Source organism: Bos mutus, chromosome 2 (assembly GCF_027580195.1).
Source record: "Bos mutus isolate GX-2022 chromosome 2, NWIPB_WYAK_1.1, whole genome shotgun sequence".
Lineage (NCBI taxonomy): Eukaryota > Metazoa > Chordata > Mammalia > Artiodactyla > Bovidae > Bos > Bos mutus.
The window spans coordinates 35,383,975-35,408,970 of NC_091618.1; the positions used below are offsets into that span (position 1 = coordinate 35,383,975).

Sequence of the window (24,996 nt, forward strand, 5' to 3'; positions counted from 1 at the left end):
GTTGGCTATATCCTAACATTTGCCTTAAGTTATTTTAGACTGAGCAGCTCAGCCCTGGGACAATTTCTAGCCATTTAGAACTAAATTGGTGGCTTTGGACTAGAATCTGCTTAATGAGAATGAACCTAAAACCAAGTTGTCCTAGAGTCCAAGGAAAAGATGAAGTGACCCCATAAAGTCTAAAAAATCTAAAGATGCAGTTCTACAAAAGTGAAAGTCTAGTTTGATCAATTTGCGAGCGTGGGAACGATGGGAGAGACTGTACAGTTATATAGGCTGGACAAAGAGGAGTGCTTAGATTCCCAGGACTACCTATTCCGCAGATGTTAGCAATTACTAAACCAGCTTTTGAACTACTGTCTGAATGTGAAGCACGAGGAAGTAGGAAGCCAGGTAGGCTAATACAATTGAAGCAGGGTATTCTTTTCTTGTATTTCTAGGGCAGGTCCAGTCTGTGGATGAGCACCGTGGAATGTGGAGTAAATTGTGACTTTCTGGCTTAAAAAGAAAAAAAAACAATCTTTTTTGTAAGCATCTCTCAGGTGGTCTGCACGCTTTCCGGGCCAGCTGTCCGGCGTGTGTTTGGGAGCGGGGGGGGGGGGGTGGGGGGTGGTCTCTGATTCAGTTTATGGCCTCCGGTGAGCCCTTTAAATCCAGCTTCCCCCGCCCCCACCGCTAGGCTCCCAGCTCCATGACAGGTGTTTTCCCAACTCCTGAGGCCCACGATTTTGGGGAGTGGCTGAACCAATAAGATTTCCCTTTGGGGCGGGAGGCGTGGCTAGTTGGGTCAGAGCGGGGGCGGGGTTTGCGCGGCTGAGCCGAGCCAGCCTGGTTGCGTGGAGGGTTGTTTTACCCACCGCCCGCCCCACCCCCTCACCAACCTTTTTTTTTTTTCCTCCCGGACGGAGTCTTATTAATTTCTCGGTGGGGCTGCAGCTGGAGACCGCGGAGCGTTGGAAATGACGCTCGGAGCTTTAATTACCGCAGCCGCCGGACAAGTGTGAAGAAAGCTGACAGCAAAAAAAAAAAAAAAAAAAAAAAAGGACAGGATCGGGGGTGAAGCAAGAAGCTTCCCCCTCCCGCCCCTTTCCTCCCAATTTGGACTGGAGGTGCAAGGAAACTGAAAAGCGAGTCGAACAGAGTCGGGCTGGGGGGAGAGGCCGGAAACCTACCGCCTGTTTGCAATCAACTTTTTTTTTTGGAAACCCTTTTCCGAACCCTTCCTTTTTATTGTTGACCAACCAGGGAGAGAGAACGAGAAAGTGAGGAGGGAGCGAGAAAGCGGAGGCTCACACGGGGACGTAGCTGCCCGGTCCGGCTCGGAGCACCGCCGCACACCCTCCAGTACATTCCCACCCGCGTGCGCCCTCCCGCGCACCCTCTCCTGGTCCTCCGGGTCCGGGCCCTAGATCCGCGGACGCGGACTCGGTCTCCCGCGCTCGGAGCCGGTGCACCGCGCGCTCCAGTGCCCCTCGCGACCCCACGCGCGCCCGGCCGAGGGATCTCCTCCGCGTGCCCCGAAAGGGGATTATGCCATTTGGACATGTAATTGTCAGCACTGGATCTGAGACTTCCAAAAAATGAAGCTGGAGACAGGACTGTGGGTCTGGGTGAGCCTTCTCCTGGCGGCGGGGACCGTCCAGCCCAGCTCTTCTCAGTCAGGTGGGTCGCGGTCCTTCTCGCGTTCCAGGGGTTGAACCTGATGCTGCCGGCCGAGCGGCGCCTGGTGGCTCCTCGCCCCCTGCGCGCTTATCCCAACCAGAGACCCTCTCGCTCTCCGGCGTGGAGGGACCACGTCACCCGCGCCTCTTCCTTGTGTTTTTCGTTCGCCCCCTTTTCTATCCCAAACTTACCCTCTGCGTGGGCATGTGTTTTATTTATCGCGAAAAACCACTCTGCGCCCCTTTCTCCGTCCCTTTTCTTTCTCTCTCCCCTTGTTTATTTCTCGCGCGTTTTCTTCGAGCCTCTCTAAGCCGCATCCCTTCTGGTAGCGCCTGTTGTGCGGGACGTGGGAGACCCAAAGCCGGAGTCAGAGGAGACGCTCCTTGCCGCGTCTGCCTACCCCCCGCCCCCGCCCGCGAGGGAAGAAGCCTCGGAGAAGCGCTGTACGCCCGGGGCTCCGGGGCAGGATTGGGGTCCCGGGGCCGTGGCAGCTGGGCTCGGGGGAGCCGGAGAGCAGTGGGGAGAGGAGCTCCGAGAGCCGGCTTTGCACCTGTGTGCGCTGCCTGCGGCCGCTGCGTCCCTGGCCGTCCGAGCCTGCGGGGTCAGACCCGACTCGAGCCCAGCCTGGGAGCTGGAGCACGGCGGGACGACACGCCTCGGCTGGGGGGGCCGGGAACACAAGGCCTCCTCCGCTGGCGTCCCCAGCCCTCGCCCCGCGGACTAAGGGGGAGCTGGCTTGCTTGCTTGACCTCTTTTTTTTTTTTAAAAAGGCTTGACCGACTTAAGCCGGGAGCCCGGCCTTCCCGTCGGTTTCTGTGTTTGGCTTCAGGAAGAGTTCTTCCTGTAGTTCAACTTGCTATTGGCCAGAGTCCCTCCAACTTCTGTTTACTGCCGGGCGCGGCTGCTGAGCCGACCCGTCAGGCGAATTGATTGAACCCAAGGCGGGTGCTGCGGCACTGGGTGCGCTACCACTGCTGCCCGGAGAGCTCGCGCCCCGGGACCCCGCGGGGCAGGAGGCGAACTGACCCCCGGGGAGGAGGCGCGGCGGGCCCGCAAGGTGGATGACAGCCCTTGCGGGCCCAGGGAGCTCAAAGTTTCTGACACTTGTTTCCTGGGGATGAAAGTGGGACAGGAAAGGGCCAGGAAAACCGGGGAGTGACGCGGCCAAGGGGGCCCTTTTGGAGAGCCGGGGAGATTTCCGGAACTATACGGGGCTGGTCGCGAGGGCGTGGGAGGCACCTTGAGAAGATAAAGCCCCCGGGGAGTGGCGAGAGGGAGAGTTTCAGGCCCTCGGAGGGTGTCCTTCTGACCTCACCAAGAAAACAGCGCGCTGGAGTTTTCCCGCTCCGCCCCCGCCGCCGCCGCCTCCCCCCGCTCCCCCCTCGCCTAGTAAATAACAAGTTACAATCCTCAAGCCTTTCAAAATGACCTTCGAATGGCACAATGTGCGCCGTTTGTTCTGGCCGTTTGCACCCTCCCAATTACTCCGAAATTCTTCATGCATACCAGGTCCCAGGCTCCAGCCACCTCCGGAATTACACCAACACCGACTTGAGATTCCAAGCGGCCTCTTAGATACATCCCTTTTTATCTCCCTCCCCATTCCGCGTCCCTTCATATTTCCCCTCAATGGGTTGATTATGCACATTGACCCATTCAGAAGCAGTTGCGACTGACACGCAGGCTTAGCCGAGAGGAATTTCCACCGGGCGACCTACTGGGGGGCTGTCTGGTGCAACCTCTGCCGCTGGGGGACCGGCTGCGAGTTCGCAGCGATTGGGTATTAACTGTGCGGCTCGGGCTTGAGCTATGCCGAAAAGCCCTTTTCAGAATTTCTGCAAGGAATGTAATCCAAATTAGTTCTGCAGCTGTCCTCTTCCTCGTCTCCGGCGACACCGGCTCGCACCCTCGCTGGTCTCTTCTCGCTTTCCCCCCGTGAATTGTCAGACCCACACAAGTGAGCCCATTTAGAGCGCGAGGATTAGCGTGCCATTGTTGTTCCGAGTGTGACTCTGTACTTGAAATTCTGGGGGCACAAAGGCGAGCCTCACTTGTTCCAAACACAGAGTGATCTAGATGAAAGGGCCGCACAAAGAAAAGCTCCCGGTTGCCTCCCTGGTATAATTTCAACACGCAGGCTAAGGTGATCCACTGGAAACTGTAAATGCCTCCAGGACACCTTTTTTTTCTTTTCCCAATCTTCCCCACCCCCACCCTGCCGCACCTGACAGGGAAAGTTCGGCTGGTTTTAATGTGGTGCTTTTATAAAACCAAGTTACGTTCTGGGGTACGAGTGAGGCTCTGTATGTTTGTGGCTGTGGATGTATGGCTGTATGTTCCCAAGTAAATACATATTGCGTGTCTCCCCTCTCGCGGTTAGCCGTCAGTAGCAGTTTGGAGGAGTTTGTTTTGGTCCAAATGAGAAATTAAGTGCGGATAAGTAAACTAAGCTGCCAGAGGGCGACAAGATGTTGAGTGAATTGCTTTTAGATGAAACAAATTAAGGAAACGAGGGAAGACAATCTGCTTCTCGCATTATTAGACACGCTTGGAGTTCAGGGGAAAGTGGCATATTTTTGAAATGCTAATTTCTTAAGCAGAAGGAATGCACCTTATTTACTGCTGTATGTGAACAGAATAAAAATATGAGTGGGCAGGGTTCTGTTGTATAGATCTAAGATATAAAATAGTTGTATCTGAAGAGGTTATGTTCTTATTTTTCTCTTCCTTAGGGGGAAAAATCAGCGTTAGAGATTTTTTTGTTTGTTTTGTTTTTTAGTATTCTGCAGGACTTCGTCTCATTTTGAGTGATTTATTTTATCAAAAAATATTATAGCCAAGAGCCCTTTATATGACTGTTATAAAACCTTTATCTCTAAAAAGAATTCCAAAATTTCAGTCTTCCCGCCATGATGGAAAAATGATCAGTATCACCTTTGTGTTGAAATATATATGTATATATGGGTAGTGGTACTGAAGTGGTGGTCTCACATACCTTAATAGATATGTGATAAACAAGTTCAGCCCCTATTTTTTATTTGCAAGTAACTTAGTCCTGCTTTTCATTCTATAAAAGAGCATGTATTTTTCTTCCGCCCTTGAGATATATCTCCAGAATCAATTTTTTAAACATTTGAGAATAAAAAGGTGAATAAAACTTAGTTAAATGATGAAAAGATGTTCAATATAATTTAAAAAAAAATCAGTTCTCTCCCTGCATGTGTTTATTATAAACACACCCATGAGTATAGTTTCCACTTTTTCTTTTCTTTCAATTTTTGAAATTCATATATATGTAAAAGGACCCTTTTTAAAGTAAGGTATAATTTTTTTTCTTCAGAATGCTTCCAAATAAATTTATACCTTTTATTTTGACTGCAAATCACTTGAAAATACTATAATGTGGACTGATATGGTAAAATTGGATGACTGGTTGTGTCATGATTCCTTGATTTCTGATTTTTTTTTTCTTAAACCAAACTCCTTTTATTTTTTCATCTACACGCATAGAAAGTCAAATTTTTTGAAATCAAGGTACTTAACTCCTTTATATGTATAATTTTCATTTAGTCACTGAATATGTGTCTTAATTAAGAAATTGCATTAGAATATTTACTGGGGCATGCACTTCATGGAAGATTTATGTATTTTTTGTTCTAGCCTGAACACACTAAGTTTCCTTTGACTGATTTTTAGAGTTTGCATTCATTTGAGGAAAAACCATATTTTCTTCTTAAAGTAGATTCAAATATTTAGTATTCATGAGCTTTCATCCCTTTGGTTCTTAAATAGAAGTGCTATTTATCATCTGTCTTATGCATTCACCCTTTCCATTGCTATAGGTTCTTTTTTTTTACATCTTATTATTTATTGAGTTTACACATATGAATATATATTTTCCCCATCTTCACTAAGGGTATTCTTTTTGTGCATGTCTTTCCCAGCAACCTGCCACTCAGCCACTGCAGGAGTCCTCTGAGCCAGTTTTCATTCTTTCTTTCTGATAAATATGATATGGCTGGTTGGCTGGACAATCGCAAGCCATTCCATTGCTCAGATTTATTCTTGAAAGAAAATAAAAAGGCATCGATCCGAGCTCACTAGCACATCTCAAAAACCCTGACTCCAAGGCCACATCTTTCTACAGAGAAGTCCCTTTTTTCCCTTCTCTCTCCCTCTTTTCCCCTCTTGTTAGTAGTCTAACATGGAAGTTAGACTACTGCCACTTCAAAAATGCTAGGGATGCGAGGCACTGTGCTGTATCTAAATATTTTCTGAAGCCCTGTGATTAGAGCCACCTTGAGATTAATGACTATGTAAGGCACACATTTTAGAAAATGAATTAGTGCACCTTAAACATTGCTGTGTGTTAAAGTGGTATCATTTTTTGTATTACTTCAACCCAGTTATTAAGAAAAGTTAGCATATATTAAAAGCAAGAATACGTTTTTGGTTTATTTGACAGTGACCTGCTGCTGTTGGATATCCATGAGTAAATTTTAAGTGCCTGTAACATAAAGCAAATGATCAAAAAAACTCTGTTACTTGCAAACTTGTTGGCATTTGAAATCACAGTTGATTTTACCCCTTTGAGAGATACTGCTTTATAGAGAGAGATGTTAATATTTACATTGAAATGAGCTTATGGATGTTTAAAACTATAGCTGTTCTACAGAAATTAATTGTCAAGCATATTCCACTGTTATCTTTGACAGTGATCTACTGAGTAAGGACACAGGGCAGAATTTAAATCAAAGTATAAACTTTTCTCCAGGTTATATCATTTAAGAAATGTTCTACTGTGTTGCATTTGACCATATGGAACTGTGTTGCATCTTTATCTACTATTCATTTTCTGAACTATTCTAAATATTAGGCAGTGAAACTAAAACCTTACTTTTCATGCTAGCTAGTGTTCCTACTGACTGAAATATGCAGTTTATAATGATAAATAATCCTTCAATTTTCTTTCTTTCCTTTTTAAATAAAAATGAGCTTGGACCACTGCTTCCTGAAACAGTAGTTTTCCTACATAATTTGAAGGAGATTTTGCCTATCTGTAATGTGGTTAAGTTTGACACAGGACATAGCCAGGTGGTTCAAATAGGGATTTCTATATTATAGAGACATTGTTCCTCCAAATTCTTTTTAATACCTTGAGCAACTCACTTCTTGTCTTTGTGACTTGGCTTGCATGCCTGAGGGTAAAATGCATGTATTCTCTATTTCTCCATTGTATAGCAGTTTTCTGAAAAAATGGCTTTAAAATCCCGTGATATTGAGATACGTAGCAGTAATGAGTTAAATTGATATATTTAAAACATGAACACATGTTAATAAACATAATGTAAAGTTTCTAAAAGACCAGCACTGTTAGAAGAGCGCCTGTCTAAATGAAATAAAGAGATTATTAAGTTTGAAGAATGTGTATATGAAGGCCATTTCCCCCAAAACTCTACTTTTCAGAATTGGTCTATGGTCTCTTTAGATTTCGTCTTATTTGGCTGTTTCTGAGTTGTTGATAATTCTGACATGTTATTAAAGAAATTGACCTATTTTTCCAGCGCTTTAATCAAAGCTTTAAAGCCTCTTTCTTGTTTTAATATTTGACACTTCAACTGGTGCTTTGTGTTTGTACTAATTTTTCAAGAGGGAAGAGACCTGTCTCACTTTTATAACATAGAGGCAAAATATATGGATATTTGGGGGCTTAATTCTAAAGTGCTTTTTTTGAGCATGTCGTAATTGTTTTATAATTGTTTTCTTTTAAATATGTGATTGCTTTGCAGGCCTGTTGCTTGGCACAACTCCAGGGGGCAGCAGCCACATAGAATTTAATGGGAATGGTGCACGCCTGAGCTGTGGGTAGTATGGCGGCAGCCCTGCTGTTGTGGGGTGCTACAGCGTGAAGCAGCAGAAGAGAAGTTAGGAGAATCGGATTCTGGCCATACAGTCATTTTCTGTGTGATTTTAGCTTCGACTTCTTGCTTTATGTCTCAGTTTTTTCATTTCCATCAGTATAGCTGAAAGTGATACTCAAACAATTAACATCTTGAATTTTTTTTTAATGATTCAGTTAGACAGAAGAAGGATGTTTAGACTTTTTCAACAAAAGAAAACCATTGGTTTTTAATTATTTTTAAAAGGAACCTCTTTTTTTTTTTTTTCATGTGAACTCATGTGTGTAGCCCTGGTATTGAGAACAGGTAAAGGGTAAAAGGAGATGTCTTTTGTTAAAGCTTCATTGAGAAGCCAGCTTTGTGCCCCCTGCCTTTGGCACTCCCCTCCTTTTTTCCCACTCTGGCAGGGACTCTTCTGTGGTGGCCTACAGAATTCAAGCACTGTTTCAAAATCACTCATCTAGTCCACTCTTTTCATTTTCTAGGTGAGGAAACTGGGAGCCCAGGGAAATTAGGTAGTATAAGTCAGTTGGCAGTTTCCAACACTAATATCATTTTCTTTAGCACAGAAGTACTTGAAAAGTTGCAGACAAAAGAATAAATAAATTCAAGGTTGTGCTATTTTAAAGGAGTCTTGCAAGATTGAATGAAAACAAATGGATTGGAGCCATGGGCCTAATTATCAGACTGTGAAGTTCTTTTCAAGGGGAAAACTGGGGAACATCATCTTTGATTTATATTTAGGAGTAATCATTGATTGCATTTGTAACTTACAGCACATTAAGATGAAAGAAATAAAGCAACTTTATTATGACTTGATTCTGTACAATGTTTAGCTGGTAGTGCCTATTCTTGACATAGCATTTTGATCCTAAAATATGAGAGTTGCCTATGTTAGTATCTGTATATAACAGTGCCTTTAAGAGTTTCTTTTACCTGTGACTTTGTGAAGATAACCAATACATAGAGAATGGTTATTTCTTCATTCTGTGTTAAGTAATATGCATGCTTTAAGAAAATTGATTTTAAAGGGTAAACAGTGGGTTCTTCATGGCCAGTTAGTTGGTGGGGACCCTTAACTAGCAAATCCACGGGAATACTTCAAACTTATTCAGGCCCATCCTTGGAACCAAGGTTCTCTGTCTTAACCACTGTCCTTATTGGGTCCTTGTCATTTTTCAGGCCCTACTAGGATCACAGTTATTCTTTGCACAAGTGCATCTAAGCCAAGCTTTAAGTACTAAGACTTTATAAATTTACGTCTATAGTGCATTTGCCTCCCTCCAGTTGGCTTCTGCAAGATTCTGCCTCTGGGCCTTGTGACTCTGAAAGTCGTTGATTTAACCTTACCTCTCTTTGGTCGATCCTAACTTCCCTTAAGCGCCAAAGCTTTCTGGATATGGACGTGATCAGCATTTCATTGACCATGACAACAGAGGGGAGGTTTAAACCTGTTTTGGCAGGAAGAGTCACTATCTGTTAGAAATTTGCAATGAAAATGGGTCCCCCTCTGTAAAAACATTAACATAGACACCAGGAAACTTCCTCTGCAATATCATTAAACCTCTCTCTTGAGAGCTAGTTCAGGATCATTACTGTTAATCACGTTATTTCCAATATCATGGGGTTACCGAAGCATGCTGCTGCTGCTTAGTCACTTCAGTTGTGTCTGACTCTGTGCAACCCTATGGCCTGCCAGCCTCCTCTGTCCATGGGATTCTCTAGGCAAGAGTACTGGAGTGGGTTGCCATGCCCTCCTCCAGGGGATCTTTCCCACCCAGGGACTGAACCTGGGTCCCCTGCATTGCAGACAGTTTCTTTTACCACCACTGATCCACCAGGGAAGCCCTTCTGAAGCATACTAAATACCAATAAGAATATACAGGACTCACTTTCTCAATTCAGAGAGTTAAACTAATACGAATCAAGGCTCTGTGAATGTTCTGTATATTTTATTGTATTTTAACTTTTTTGAAATTGGAGGATAATTATTTTACAGTGTTGTTTTGGTTCCTACCATACAATAACACAAATTAGTCATAATTATTACTATATATATATATAGTAATATAGATGTATATATCCTTTCTTTAGAGCCTCCCTTCGCCTTATCATCTCACCCTTCTAGGTCATCATAGAGGACAGCAGCTTCCCATAGCAGGGGAAGGAGGGGGTATGTTGAACTGAGAAAGTAGCATTGACATATATACACTGTCATGTGTAAAATATTTATTTTATTTGAAACATAGTCTAAAAGTGCTTAAAGAGAAGAAAATGAAGGGAGCAATAAACACACCTTTATTTTCCAGAAAGGTCACACTTGTAAGTAATAAACTTTACCTACCACATCTTTACTGTTATTCTGACCTTTATTTATGTCTGGTCCCATAGGCATATGGTCTAGGTGGACATACAAGTTTTAAGCTTTTTGGATGTAGATGGGGATTGTAAACCTGCTCTCAAAAGGTGCATCTACTGGTCTTCTGTGATGTGCTTAGAATATCTCATGGCTAATTAGGACTGAAAAAATGGCGACAGATTCTCCAGGTTCTGTGACTCTGTCTAGGATTGAGTAATGGGTGCTCTAGTCCTCTATTTCAGGATGGGGCCCTATCACTAGCAGGGGATGCCTAATTGAGGTCATGGTTGGCATTTTACTTTAAGCGAACTCCCCCTTTACTAAAAATTTTATTTGTCATTATTTCCTATTCTTCCCCATAGGCTTCGAGAATATGAGTTTTTATTTTTTTTTTCCTATGGGGACCCATGAAAACCAAATAAAAATAAAAAGGAATAATTCTTTTATACACAGTTTCATTTTTAGGAGTTCCTTTTGTCTGATCATTTTGTCTAGAACTAGAGCCGTTAAGTTTTTTTGATTGCCCGGCTTATTAAAATCTAATCCCTAAGACTTTTGTTGACCTCATCTAGTCCTTAAAAACTCAGAGCAGGCTGTTGAAAGATCCTCTTTTTTAGACTTCCTTCTTGTCACTACCAGGTGACCATGTCTAATATCATACTTTTATTATCCTAGTTACTATTCAGAAGCCTTCAATGGATTCCCATTGCAGAGTTCAAAGCCTGTTAAAATAGTCTTCAGTTTCCTTTTTAATCCAACCTTAAGAGTTTCTTAAGATGTATTCTAAGAACCGGGCTGATGTAGTTGGTATTCCAAAGCCTTGCTTGCTGTCTTTCCCTTGGCTGACCCTTTTCCCTGGAATTCATGGCTTCCTTGGTTGCCCCTGCCTGTCCAAATTGTTGAATCTTTCCATTTCCACATTAAATCACACCTCTTCCTAGAGTCTTCCTTCATTCAATACTCTACTCTTTAATCCTTATCTGTATCACCTATTTGAATTTAATCTTAAACCTTTCTATAGTTATAACTTTTTAAGAGCAAGCATTTTTATCTCCCACAGAGACTTAATGCAGTGCCACATACACGGTAAGCTCTTTAAAAATATTTTTTTAATGAAAGAATAACATACACTTGCCAAAACAATTTTAAGCTCATTCATAGATGGTTATAACTTGTAATTAAACCATATAAATGCACAAATAAGCTGTTCTAAAAACATAATTATAGAATTGTTAATAATAGATATTAGAAATGTTTATCCTGGGAATTTCCTTAGTTGCTTTCTTGAGCTTTGTAGGATATTTCTTTCAATGGAGTGTTTCCAAGAGTATATCATTTGTTCTCATTCCCATTTTTAGTCTGCTCATAATATGGGACAAAGTATTTTTGTCTTATTTTGGTGAGTTAAATACATGTAAGTACCATTCTTAAACATGTAACTCTCTTGTAGTACACTGTGTTTTTGTGGCCATTCCTTTGTGGTTTCTTATCTCTCGTTTATAAATTTTAATCAGTTTAAGCAGTAAACATGTATTGACCTAACTGTATTTAAAGACCCTATTAGGCACTGATGAAGAAGCTCAAGATGCTAGATTTCTCCTTTCTTTCAAACAAGGGCAGATGAGACCAATAAAAAACAATACGAAAATTATGTTATTAAGTGATTTTTCCAAACTCTTAGGGGGAATTTGCCTCTGGAGAAAAGCTAATAAGTATGTCATGAAAAAAAGGGTTCCAGACAGAATGTAGTGTTTTCTATTCCTAGATGTATGTGATAATACAACTTTGTTAATACTAAGATTTCTCAGTATCTTAAAATAGACAGCTAGACATATGCCTCCCATTTTAAAAGGATCCTATAAAAGAAATACTTGCAGCATAACTGAACTGAGAGGTGACTGGGCTTCTCTTAGCTGCTCTCTTAGATGATTCACTCTGCATTCTGAAAATTGGTGAAATGATTATAGTATTTATAGTGTCAGATTCTACCAGGGAAAATGCTCTTCTAGACATTGCTTCTCAGGTTATCAGATTTCAAAAAACTGTCAACCTTTCTAGGTCACTGTGGTACCCTAGGTGTACCTTAATTTATAATGGCCCGAAAGAGTGCATGTAACATCAAAACTTAGACCTAACGGTCTGCAGAGTAATCTATTAATGAGAAAATTGGGTATGGAGACTTTATTATCTTTGTCTGAAAATTTCTTTTATAACTTTCCTGATTGTTTTTCCTTTAAGAGTCCCTGAGAAGAAAGTTTGAGTCCGGGATTATTGCTTCTACTTTGTAGACGAGGAAGTAGTGGTGTAACGAAGTAGTATGTATGGGTAAAGGCTGGCTGGTGGGTCTGTTGCTGCAGTTAGCTGTCTGCCCTGTCCTGAACCAACTGCCTCTGCCGTCTGCTAGTCCCCCTCTTCCATGTCTTCTCCCAGCCAGGGGCGTTAGTGATCCTTTCAAAGGCATGGCTCTTCTGCTGTAACTGCCCCACTGTGAGAGAAAGGGATGCTCAGCCCACCAGATCCTTCTGCTGTCAGATCAGCAGCTCTTTATGTTTTCCCTGGAACCATTTGAAGAAATGTATCTAGTAAATCAGGGGTCCCCAACCTCTGGGATCTAATGCCTGATGATCTGAGGTGGAGCTGGTATAATAATAGAAACAAAGTGCACAATAAATGGAATGCACTTGAATCATCCCGAAACCATCCTGCGCTCCCCTGGTTCATGAAAAAACTGTCTTCCACGAAATTGGCCCTGGTACTAAAAACATTGGGGACCGCTGCAGTAAATCTGTCGTTTAAGGAGTTCCTTGTTGGGTTACTCTGCCTTTCTCCTCCTCCACTGTCTTCTCCAGAGGGTTTATTTTATTTTATTTTTGTATTGTGTATTGTACTATGTTAAGGAAATCATCATAAAAGCCTTGTCTTCTTGAAAAAACTTCAAAGCAGGGGCATGTTCAAGATTCTGGGACCTGCATTTATACAGTTTGGGGAACCTCTTTAAAAACAGTATAGAAATAAAAGTACAACTTATTGAGAGAAAGGCAACCCAAAATTAAAACTTATTGGAAGGCGCCAATACAGGATAAAGGTTCTGAAGCTGAAGCCTTTTACAAAAAGCTTTATAGTACTTCTGTCTGTTTGAAGATTATACAACTTAAGAAGTAATGCTATCACTTATTTAGGGTGAATTTTGGGTGTCATTTTATATATATATTTTTCCTACTGCATGCAGTTGGTATCTTCTGGTAATGTAGAAGAATGCATTTTTTGAGAAAAAAATTGTTATAGAGCAAATTCATATGATCAGGCGCTTCAGTATATCTTTCGGTGAAATAATGAACTTTATAGGGATAATTTTCAAAATACTTCTACTCTAAATATGAACACACTTAATCCAGATATCTGTTTTCTTGATGCCATATTTTTAAAATGGGTCATGTAATGCTGTCTCTTATGCAGTTCTGTAGTTCATAATGGTGTGACTTAAAAGAATCTTGGCAGTTTTGGTATATAAAATCTATATTACTAAGGCCCTACCGCTTGAAATATACATCATTGAATTTTTAATCATTTGTTATTTAGCACAGTTAAAAATCTATCTTTGACTTTTACCCCCTGGCTAAGTTAAATGTGCCCATTTTAACTGCAATAGACATTATTAGCTGTGAATGAAACAATGCATCTAAATTAAAATCAGTACTCAGCTCAGATATTTGGTAATATTTTAACTACTAATATGTTAACACATTTAGGTAACAATAAAAGGATTAGTATTTCAAGTCACATTTTTACTATGTAAAAATATCAGCTAAAGAGTTAATAATATTTTCCAGTTGTTTTAATTTCAAATTTAGCCACCGCATTGTCCCTGGTGATATATCAAAACCTCTAAAAGTGTACTTGGAATTAATGGAAACTGAAGTGATTGGTATTCAGATATAATTCTTCAGTGGCCTTTTTACTTTCTCTTTTTTTTTTTTAAGTGCTGAATGAAGTTTGAAAACATAAAATGCTTTGAGATAGACAGAATAATAGACAAAACATTTTATGCAACTGCTGATGAAAAGGACATTTATTATTTTTTTCTGTACTTAATATATTGCTGGTGGCCAGAATTAGCACACCATGGGCAGAGAAAGAGATAAGACAAACAGAACAGCACACAGCTAATTTTGTTTAGCAAATTTAGATCTGATGCATGCTATTTCACTCCTACAAACTGCCTCAGCCACTTTTGAAGGGTACAGATGAAGTTTGTCTCCCACAGTTTAACAGCTTTCACTCAATATTTATAGGCTATATAAAAATAAATTTCTGCAAGTACTACAATTCTCACTGACAGGATGAGCACTGTGAAGGTAGATTTATTAATGAGAAGAAGGGAGAAACAAAAACATTTCAATTGTTCCAGGTCTGCTGAAAATAAAATATGTCAAAACATCCAAATAATCTTTGTTTCAAGGACATGTATAGTGGGGCTTTGCATATTCAAGGGTTTTGACTATTTACTATTGAGTAAATCAGAAGTCCCATTATTTTAAGATAATTTTCTAATTCAAATCTGGTATGTGGTTAGATGAATGTTCTGGAACTAGTCATTCATCTGTTGGATAAGCCAATAGGAAGGGATCCACAGTAATTATCAGAAAGTGACTATAAAACAAAACAAACAAAAACTCAAACCTTGATCTTTGTTAAAAAAAAAAGTGTCATCATCCAAAAGAATGAATTTTAATGAATTTCTAAGAGAGACTAACTTACCTGAAAAAAAATATACCACAAAACATCTATCGCTTGATGGCAACATGATCCTAGAAAAAGCCAGGGATTTGGACAATAGTATCCATGTTTGAGAATATCTCAAGAAACATCCCAAATGTCTTTTCTGTCATAAGGTAATGATATCTAAAAGGTTATAATATTATTTACATATCTGCTAGAGTTTTGTTCTGACTTAAGACTGCCTGGCTAAGTTAAATGTGCTCATTTAACTGCAATAGACATTATTAGCTGTGAATGAAACAATGCATCTAATTAAAATCAGTACTCAGCTCAGATATTTGGTAATATTTTAACTACTAATATGTTAACACATTTAAGTAACAATAAAAGGATTAGTATTTCAAGTCACATTTTTACTATGTAAAAATATCAGCTAAAGAGTTAATAATATTTTCCAGTTGTTTTAACTTCAAATTTAGCAGCTCCATTGTCCCTGGTGATATATTGAAACCTCCATAATCAAGTTCACTATAGAGAATCATATTCATGAATTGTTCATCTCATCATATTTCCAGTGGTTATTTCAAGGTTAATTTTTTTCAGACAGCTTCTGTCTTGATTAAAGCTGTAGTAATTGTATATATGCTGATACAGCACATGGAGGTTTTAAACCGAAGACATCTTTGATTTCACAGGAAGTCAAGATCAAATGCTTTTCAATGCTTCTTACTCAAATATATAAAAAAAAATAAATTTCATGTCTATTTTTTTTTAATATCTACTAAGAATGTTGAGACTTTTGTTTGGCATTTTCAAAAATCCTGGAAGCCTGTATGGAAGGATATGAACAACGAAATATATTCTGTTACCAGGACTAATATCCAAGTGCTATATTCCTTATGCTTTTATTGTTTGATAAAATATTAAAACACATTTTTACCAATTGGCTTTCCCAGAGCCTTCCCTAAACCACTTTGAATGTTATTCTTGCATGTAATAAAGTCTTTGCTGTATTTTAAAATACTTGGAATGTGAATAGCATCATACTAACTTTGTCACTATTAAGTATTAGCCTGTATGAAGGAGGCATGTTTCTAAGTTGTGTATCACAGCTTAGGTATTTTATTACTTGACTTGAAGTTTAAAAGGACATTGCTTAAAAACAATAGATAGGATGTCACTAGTTCTCATATTGAATTAACCTAGGAGAAAACCATATGAGTGATGCAGGGCAAAGGACTCAAGTAAAGCAGATGCTATGAATTTTCCTGGGAGTGATCGAGAAAAAGTGTGATGTGAGTTTGTCTATAAATTGGGCTGCAGAAGAATCACAACAATTTAAATTTGTAGTTGCCATAACTGTGGGAATAAACATACTACATGCTTACGTTATTAGTCAGAATGAACAGCTTATCTGGCAAGGTGTCAGCTGCTCCACAATTGTGTATTAAGTCACTTAAGATAGGAGTCTGTTCCTTGAGGGCACCACATATACTCTTTTCACTTATGGTGGATAAGAAAACATTCAATTAAAATTTCTTTACACAATTAAACTGTAATATTGTGAAAGAAGTTGTGAATTTCATCTTGTGATTCTCTTGGTGGCTTACGTTTGGGCCTGCGATGTATTATTTTGCAAAGAAAACTCTTTACAACAAAACAATGAAGTTACGTTTCATTTGAAGAATGATTAGAGAAAGAAGGAGATGCCAGGCATGGGGAAGGGAAGGCTTGGGAAGGGGCATTATAACTATCTTCAAAAGTTGGAGGGCTGTTACGTATAAGCGGGATTAGCAGGGTTCTGGGTAGCCTTGGAGAAAAGAAACATTAGCAGCTGTTTGAAATTGTAAGGCATCAGATTTCAGTTGAACACCATCAAGGAGTTTCTCACAGTTACAGCTTCCCAAAGTTGGAATGGTCTGTCCTGGGAGGTGGTGAGTGCCTTCATATGTATAGAGGGTGGTCAACTCTGATTTCACCTCTTCTGTGAAGACAAGGAATGGATGAGGCAGCTGGAGAGCAACTGGTCAGTGATGTTGGGGATGGGAAGTGGGTTCTGTGGCCTCTGAGGGCCCTTCCCACCCTGTGTGTCCGTCATGAGCACATTGTGCCCAAATATCCTGCCCTGATCTCTGGAAAACTGAAGCAGTGAAAGCAACACTGTCTCTCTGACTAAGATTTCTGCCCAAATGCTTTTCACTACCTACTTGTCCTTAACAGACTTGTAAGATAGGTGTTTTAAAGGTTGGTTTCCTTAAATATAAACTGTTTTGTTTTTTCTCAATAGCCTTTGTATTAGACACTCATACCTCTAATGCAATGTACTATCAGAAATAAATCATTCTCAGTTTTAAAAGCCACACAATACAGAATAAAAGTATACAAGTATTTTATTGTGTTTCTGGGTCTATGCCAGCAAGTAATTATAAGACTGGGTTTAACTAAACCAGAAGGAGAAACATATATAAGAAGGTGAGGACATAGGAAGGGCAGGAGGTTAGAAAACGGGGCCTCTAGTTCTGAGTGAAGCGTAAAGTGTTGAGAAGTCAGAGCCAAAGAGAAGCACTTTTCAAAAGAGACTGAAAATCAAAAGGAAGTAAAAAGATGAAGGCACATATGCATGCTTCAGTTGGCTACAAATAAAGTCAACCTTTCTCAGTCCGCTTGGGAAATATTTACTTCAAGGCCTTTGACATTTCCATCTCTTTTACTGGCTCTTTTGGATCCATATTGTAAGACCTATGCTAAATGAAATGCTTTTCTTTTTTTTTTTAAATTTTCATTGAAGTATAGTTGCTTTGCAATGTTGAGTTAGTTTCTACTGGAGAGCAAAGTGAATCAGTTGTACGTATACTTAGGTTCCTGCTTTTTTCTTTGGTTACCATTCTTTTAACATTCTTTTGAGTTCTCTGGTATGAAAACTGCAATACTGTTATGGGCTTCCTTCTGCTTTAAAGTCTTTCTGACTACATCTCTCCTTGCTGTCTCGCTCTGTATCCATTTCAGTGCTTTCTCTACACCAAGCACTGTGACTGTGGTGGTATTTTTGTGCGTTAGTTCCAACGTTCGCTAAAATCTGCCATGGTAGGCGGTATTAACTCCATTTTAAAGATAAGGAAACTGAGACTCGGAATGACATAACTGACCAAGATTAGAGTCACAACAGAGACAATATTCTAGCAATATACTTGACTATTATTGGGTATGCTTTAGGCTTACAGTTTTGATTATCTACTTTTAAAGAGGCAATGAGTGAAGATAACCCACCCAACAAAAGTGACTTTTTACCCACACTTCTATCTGGCCTTTGTCCTCTTCCTTCATTACCATTTTGTCTCAGTTTCTGGATCCCTTTCTCTGTCTCACCTCTGTAAGAGTCATTCTGAGCTCTTACCTCTCTCCAGAGTGCCAGGCCATCCTGTTATTTCTGCTACTGCCTACTGGGTATCTCTGTATGAATATACCAGTATCTCTGACTGAAGCAGTTCCAACATTTTACTTTTCTCTTTTCACAATTTAGTGTGCTTTTACAATCTTATTTTTTTTTGTATATTTTTAGAGACACAACTAATTCTTCATTGATAAACAGCCAAGTCTTAATTAATATTTAATACTTATTAAAGGCCTAGGTGTCAGGAAATGTGCTAAAGCACTTCTCATAGAATACCTCAGCTAATCTTCACTACATGGCCGGTACTATCCTGATTTTACAGTCAAGGAGACAGAAATTTGGAGAGATTTAATTTACCAAATGGCAAACATCTGTGCAGGTGGCAAGTCAGCAATGCTTAAGGTTCTAACAATTTTTCATGGTCCAAGTTGCAATATTTTATGTATATAAATAAACTAAAACCTCTAAGAAGGATATTGACAGTATAGATTCATTTGTTACCTATTTTAGGCTATTCACAGTTATTTCATTTGATACCTGTGATAATTATTAATAAACAGGTTTATTTGTGAATATGCAAAACTTGGAAAACAGGATCAAGCATATTAATAATAATACTACTTTTCTATTATCACATTGTAATTTCAGTACATTTATAAATACTTCAAATAGAGTAACCAGTTTAGTCACTTTTTAAAATCAATAATAAAGTAAACTAAAGTATTGCAAAGAGTTGAAGTAGAGGTTAAATAGAGAAACTTAAGAATCAAACGGTCCAGGTTTGAATACTAACCATGTAAAGATGGGTTAATTTCTTAATCTTTTTAAGCTTCAATTTTCTCATCTAAAAATGGGATCTGATATTAAGATCAATCTCATAGTTGTGAGGATTAAATGAAATAATACATGTAAAACAGTGTCTATCACATAGATGCTCAGTTACATTATGTATACTGTAGTATGCGCTTCCCCTGGTGGCTCAGACCGTAAAGAATCTGCCTGTAGTATGGGAGACCCAGGTTCGATCCCTGGGTTACGAAGATCCCCTGGAGAAGGGAATGGCTATCAGCTGCAGGTGTTCTTGTCTGCAGAATCCCATGGACAGAGGAGCCTGGCGAGCTATGGTCCATGGAGTTGCACAGAGTTGGACATGACTGAGTGACTAACACACATACACACATGCTATAGTAGTAGTAGTAGTAGTAGTATGGTAACTAAAGCAGTTAAAAGCAAAAAAAGAAATATGCATTAAAGATACAAAATGTGAGAAGACCATGGGTTTCTGCTTTCTCATAATTTGGGCATCAGTTCTGTGTCCTGTGTTTATAAACAAATGATGCAATACTGGTTTGCAGAATCATTGTATATATGGATAGGCTTGGGTACTGTGAATAGACTATGTGGGAAAGAATTCAGCTCCCTGTGAGAGGCAGTTCTCTCAAATCATTTTTCCTTCATTTTCTTTTTTTTATAGTTTGGGGATTTAAAAAAAAAGACCTTAGAGAGACAGTTTTGTTCCAAAGATTTATGTTTACCTGGCAAACTCAAATCCTCTGTCCTTTCATCCTTATTGTTTTTTAAAGCGCCTTCAAGAGAAAATGGTTTTTAATCAAATTCATGAGATAACTTTTTATGTTACATTTTATAGGCATTTAAACTTTTCAAGATAGGGCACAACTAATCTAATGTATGACTGAATGTATTTTTGGAAAAATTTCTGCACACTGGAGCAGAATCTTCAAGATCTATCTACAAACACTGAACAGAATTTTCTATATAGAAGACAGTCTGTACATTGTTGGGATTAAGTTTTTTCCCTGTATCATGGTTTTATACACTTATTTTGATAACCAAAGAATCAAATAAAGGCTATGCATATCATCATAAAGTTTTTAATTCACAGACCTTTGCCAATTGTGCTCTCTTGATTAAAACTGTGTGCATGCTCGGTCGCTCAGTCGTGTCTGACTTCTTATGACACCATGGACTGTAGCCTGCCAGCTCCTCGGTCCATCGGACTATCCAGGCAAGAATACTGGAGTGGATTGTCATTGCTTCTCTGGGGGAATCTTCTCGACCCAGGGATCAAACCCACCTCTCTTGGGTCTCTCTCACTGGCAGGTGGGTTCTTTAGTACTGAGTCACCTGGGAAGCCCCCTGATTAACACTGAAACACCTCAAAATCTTCAGGTTTAGAAGCAGTTTTACTAACGGGAAGGTCGATCTTTGCTCTTCTAAAGCTGACTGCTTGTTTTCTGGCAACAGTCTCAACCTCCCTACACACCAGTGAGCTTGTTGTTGTTGTTAAGTTGCTAACTCGTGTCCGACCCTGCGACCCCATGGATGCAGCACGCAGGTGAGTTAGAGGAAGAGAATAGTTACTTCTCTTATTTACCAATCAGGAGACTTTCAAAGATGCTGTGAATTGCAGCATAAGCAATAAAACATGTATTTTTATTTAGGCTATTGTCTTTAGCCTGAGAGACCGAAATTTGGCTCCCAAGCTCTATTACATGCCATTATGTTACTGAGCTGACAGGTGATGCTTCAGAATAATTGGTCAGTGGTATTGTGTGATTAAGTTTCTGTCAGACTTTCTGAGACACACTATGAGTTTTACTCTTGTAGTTAAGACCTTTTAATGTAGCAGTTGGGAATTCCCTTGATGGCTCAGATGATAAAGAATCTGCCTTCAATACAGGAGACGTGGGTTCTATCCCTGGGTTGGAAAGATCCCCTGGAGAAGGAAATGCTAACCCAGTCCAGTGGGAGTTCTTGGTTGGGTAAATCGCATGGACAGAGGAACCTGGTGGGCTACAGTCCATGGGATCTCAGAGTCAGATACTACTGAGCGACTGACACTTTTCAGTGTAGCAGTTAAATAACTAAAAATTCAGATGTGAGGATCGTAACACAAAATAATTGTCACATGCCAGTGGCTTCTTAAATTTTATGTTTTTTAGATGCAAGTGTTGAATTTTGGGATTGAGATTTCATTTAGCTACAATGGTGGTTTTTATTTAAATGCAGCCTGAAATTGGCATTTTAAACTATAATCTAAGTTATTACCACAGATTTTCCTCCATTGATTTTGTTATTATTTATCATTAATATGACATTCTGTGTAACTTAAGGTTGATCACAAATTTAGAGAAAAACAGTGTTATCTGCATATTTAAATCAAAGACATTTTTGGAGGATATTTATCCAATTAAGATGTCCTGATATATTTCAAATGGTATTCAGAGATACCATGAGCAGATCAAACCTCATGAATATATTCTGTAAATGACAATAGTTGTTACTATGGTAACCTTTAACCAGGTATTTGGCAGTTTCATTTGGATTAGTCCTATTCAGTGGTGAGGTAATGAAAATGAGAGTAATTAACATTCAAGGTTTGAGTTTAAAGAAAGACAATGTGCTAGTTTATGAGAGAAGCAGGGATATTGAACGGGTAAATAAGAATGCTAGAAACGAAATGACCACCACATAACATTTCGCCAGTCTCTCCTCCCTTTATCTCACTCCACGCTTGCTGGCTTCTGTTTTAGATCCTGTTGTCCTCCATCCTTGAGTGGTTCTAATTGCGCCCATGAATCAGGAACCGACTCATTCTACTCTTCCAAAACAGTCTTCCTCTTTCACTGCCGGTCAATATCCTACTTCAAAACCAGGCTAGAGTGCCTGTCCTGTTTCAGAAATGGCAGTCAGCTTCTATCAGTATTGCTATTAATTTTGCCCTTCTTATTTAAAATGTATCTTTATAAGGTTTAAATACTATAACATTTGTTAGGGTTCCACATGTTTATAAATTAACCCCTGTCCCAGTCCCTACCACCAAATATGGAAGCAGTTTTTCCTCTTTACCACTTGTACATTAGGAGGGATTTAATGTACACATGATTCTTATTGTGTCATTATTTCTCCAGTGCTCATTTAATGTATAGTATTTATCTGTATGTAGCACTTTGGATTTTTAAATTTTATTTTGTTTTATTTCAAACCATTTTGTTCCTTTGTTTAGTTTTTGCAAATATGCTAAAGTGGGTTGTCTGTGGACATATCTGCCTGAAATGAATATAGCTTAAAAGCAGAAAATTATTGATTTTTAAAATGAATTATTTTCCTCTTAGCAAGGCCAGTTTCCAATAGCCATTTTATTTACCCTTTATCATTTCATGCAGTAGCTTTAATATCACCAAAGCTACTGTCACCATCAATATATTCCTGAAAAAGAACATGATGGTTTGCAGTTTTCCCAAAAAGAGAATTGGGAAGTTGTTTGCATTGTTTGATTAAATTTTGGTATGTCTATATTCATAAAGTTTCTTGTACCTCATCATGAGTCCTGTTTCTCATGTTTCCAATAGTAATAGAATGTTAAAATATTCCAATTGAGTAGCATTTACTGTACTTAAAAAAAATTCGGGGATGAATGATCTATACTACATTGTATTGCTAGGAAGAAAGCAAGCTTCTCTGAATTTATTTGCACTTTGAAAAACAGGAAGGAGAGTTGGCAAAAAGGAGTTAATTTAGGAAAACAGGTGTTATAGGTTTTTCATTCTTCTCCATTACAAATCTTGACTAGGCACATCAGTGCACATGATTTTGGGAACACACAAGATCAGTAGTTGTAGCCCCAAATAACTCTTTTCAGAAGAGGTTATAAACAGCTGTCCCTTTCGACTGTGATCTCTATTTGGAATAGTCTCAGGACTTGTGAAGGAAAGCTTCTCTGGGATTAATGCCTGACATGCAACTATTTGTGTCCTAAAACCTCGCTTTCACCCCCACCACCTCCCCAATCACTGTTTCTCCAGCAGAAGTTAGATGTGGAACTAGAGGCTGGGCAAGCAGATGTTACCTCAGAACAGTAGTTAACTCCTTTTTGTCAGGTCTCCTTCCTATTCCTATATTTCAACTAGGAAAGCGCTCAGGTAACAGCTTGAGCTCTCTGTTTACTCAGCTGTTTGTATAAGCGAATAGCTAAAGTTGTCCTTCACAACAAGGGTCAAAATTATACCTACCGGAGCCTTGTAGTGGCCCAAATGGTCTATTTTTACACAAATATTTTGATTCTTAGTGGTTTCACGCATGACTGCAGTTCTCTTAACACATTGTGGTATGCTCTGCAGTTTTTACAGGCATGCAAATGTTGAAGTATATTTATTAGCCCTGATGCTATTAAATGTTCAGTTATTTCCCAAGACTTTTATTTCCCTTGGGAAATTCTGAGATGAAATTATGTAATGTGTAATTGAGAAATAGCATTCATTCTTGAGCATAATCTGCACTGAGGGTATTATGGAGGAAAAATTAATTGCTGTCATATCAGAGACAATGATTAGAATTATGTTTTCTAAGATTATTTTTCTAGACATGGACTCAAACTGAGATGTACTTATCTAGAAAATAAATTCCTTATCAATTAATTTATTACTGCATTAGATTGGTTTATGGTCAAAGTCGGTCTGATATCGTATTATGCATAATACAGTTATGTATTGAATATGTATAATGTATATATCTCATAGCTGAGAACAATGAAACCACATAGATAGTCCCAATTTGTGATACACTTTGAAGTTTTCTAAGTTTTGTCCTTATTGGAATAATATATTTTTACAGGTTGAAAATCCAAACAGCTTCACGCTATAAGATTATGTTATGTTTTCTTTCATACGGTGTGCGTTTTAATTCTTATAATAACAAGGTTGCTCAGTTTGCCAGCAGGAGGCCCCTCAAAGCAAGATGATGTCTCTCGGTTGACAGGTTTCTGTATAAATAAATAACACTCTGTGCATTTCTCTCAAATACCCGAGTAAGTGAGATAATGCAATATAACTTTTTTTTTCATTTAAAAAATAGCTGTGTTATGTCAGTGACCTGTAATAAATAGCACTGCAAGGAGAAACGACAGCCTCATTCACCTTGCATCCATGCAGAAATAACTGAGCTCTACTTCTATGGCTGGAGAGAGAAGAAGAAAGCAGCAAATGGAAGAAAAGAACCGACCTTGGATTGTAGTCACTCCCATGCTAACAAGGGGAGGTTTATACTGTCTATTTTTACTATGTTGAATTTACCACTCAACATGATCCAAGTAAGCGCTTTGTACTCTAAACATTCAGATAGTCATTGATAATAATGGTGTAGTGCATATATCATAAAGAGTGTATTGCCTTTTTCCCAAATTCTACACATTTTTTCTGTTAACTTTTCATCAGTCAGAAAAATACTACATTGAAAACATCTTATTAATTGAACACAATGGTGCAGTGAGAATAAAAACAAATAAATATTGTTTTTTGGATAAGGGAAGGCAATGTGTTTAATCTGTTCTAATTTAAGACATGAGAATATAATTTTCTTCACATTATCCTCCATTCTTCCTTAAAAAAAAGTCATGAATTGTAAATGTTTAAATATTTAATAAAGAAAAAATTTAAGTCATGTACTCTAGAACAAACTAAAACTAAGACCTTTAAATTAATTCTCAATGAAAAATTTAAATGATTTGGGCGCTTTGAATTTTCAGCTGTGATTCCCAGTTATTCTAAGACTTTCAGCGTATGTTATATAAAGAATACAGAAAAGATTGCAGTGATTGTGGGCCTGAAATGAAAGCCTCTGCTCAGACTTGTGTCACATTGAAATTTATGGACATTGTACAAAAATACTTCAATGGGATTGGGTCCATTGTCCTTATACATTCTGCCTCGCCATTCATTTATCCAACACCTAACAGACATTGCACAGCAGTGGCAACAGACAGCCTGATGTACAAAGACCAAGGATATTTGGTCCTGGTTCCACAATTAGTTTATTTTAATCAATATGGAAAGTCAGAGCTATAGGATCTAATATATTTGCCATCCACAAAAACACATCAGTAACAGCAACACTTCAGATGCTCAGAATCTCTGGGTGGCTTTAAACAAACACAAGTAAATTCAGCA

The 24,996-nt window shown here is 39.1% G+C and overlaps 1 protein-coding gene across 4 annotated transcripts in view; it reads left to right on the top strand.

The window, feature by feature from the left end:
- Nucleotides 1–903: 903 nt before the first annotated feature.
- ERBB4 (erb-b2 receptor tyrosine kinase 4) overlaps nucleotides 904–24,996 on the top strand; it is a 1,231,440-nt gene continuing 1,207,347 nt past the window's right edge. For 2 of the 4 annotated variants that reach the window (XM_070387158.1, XM_070387172.1), the window contains exon 1: nucleotides 904–1,662. In XM_070387158.1, coding sequence (XP_070243259.1) covers nucleotides 1,581–1,662 — 82 coding nt within the window. In that variant the 5' untranslated portion in view covers nucleotides 904–1,580. The remainder of the gene's footprint in view (nucleotides 1,663–24,996) is intronic. The other 2 variants (XM_070387165.1, XM_070387180.1) reach the window with 1 other exon arrangement.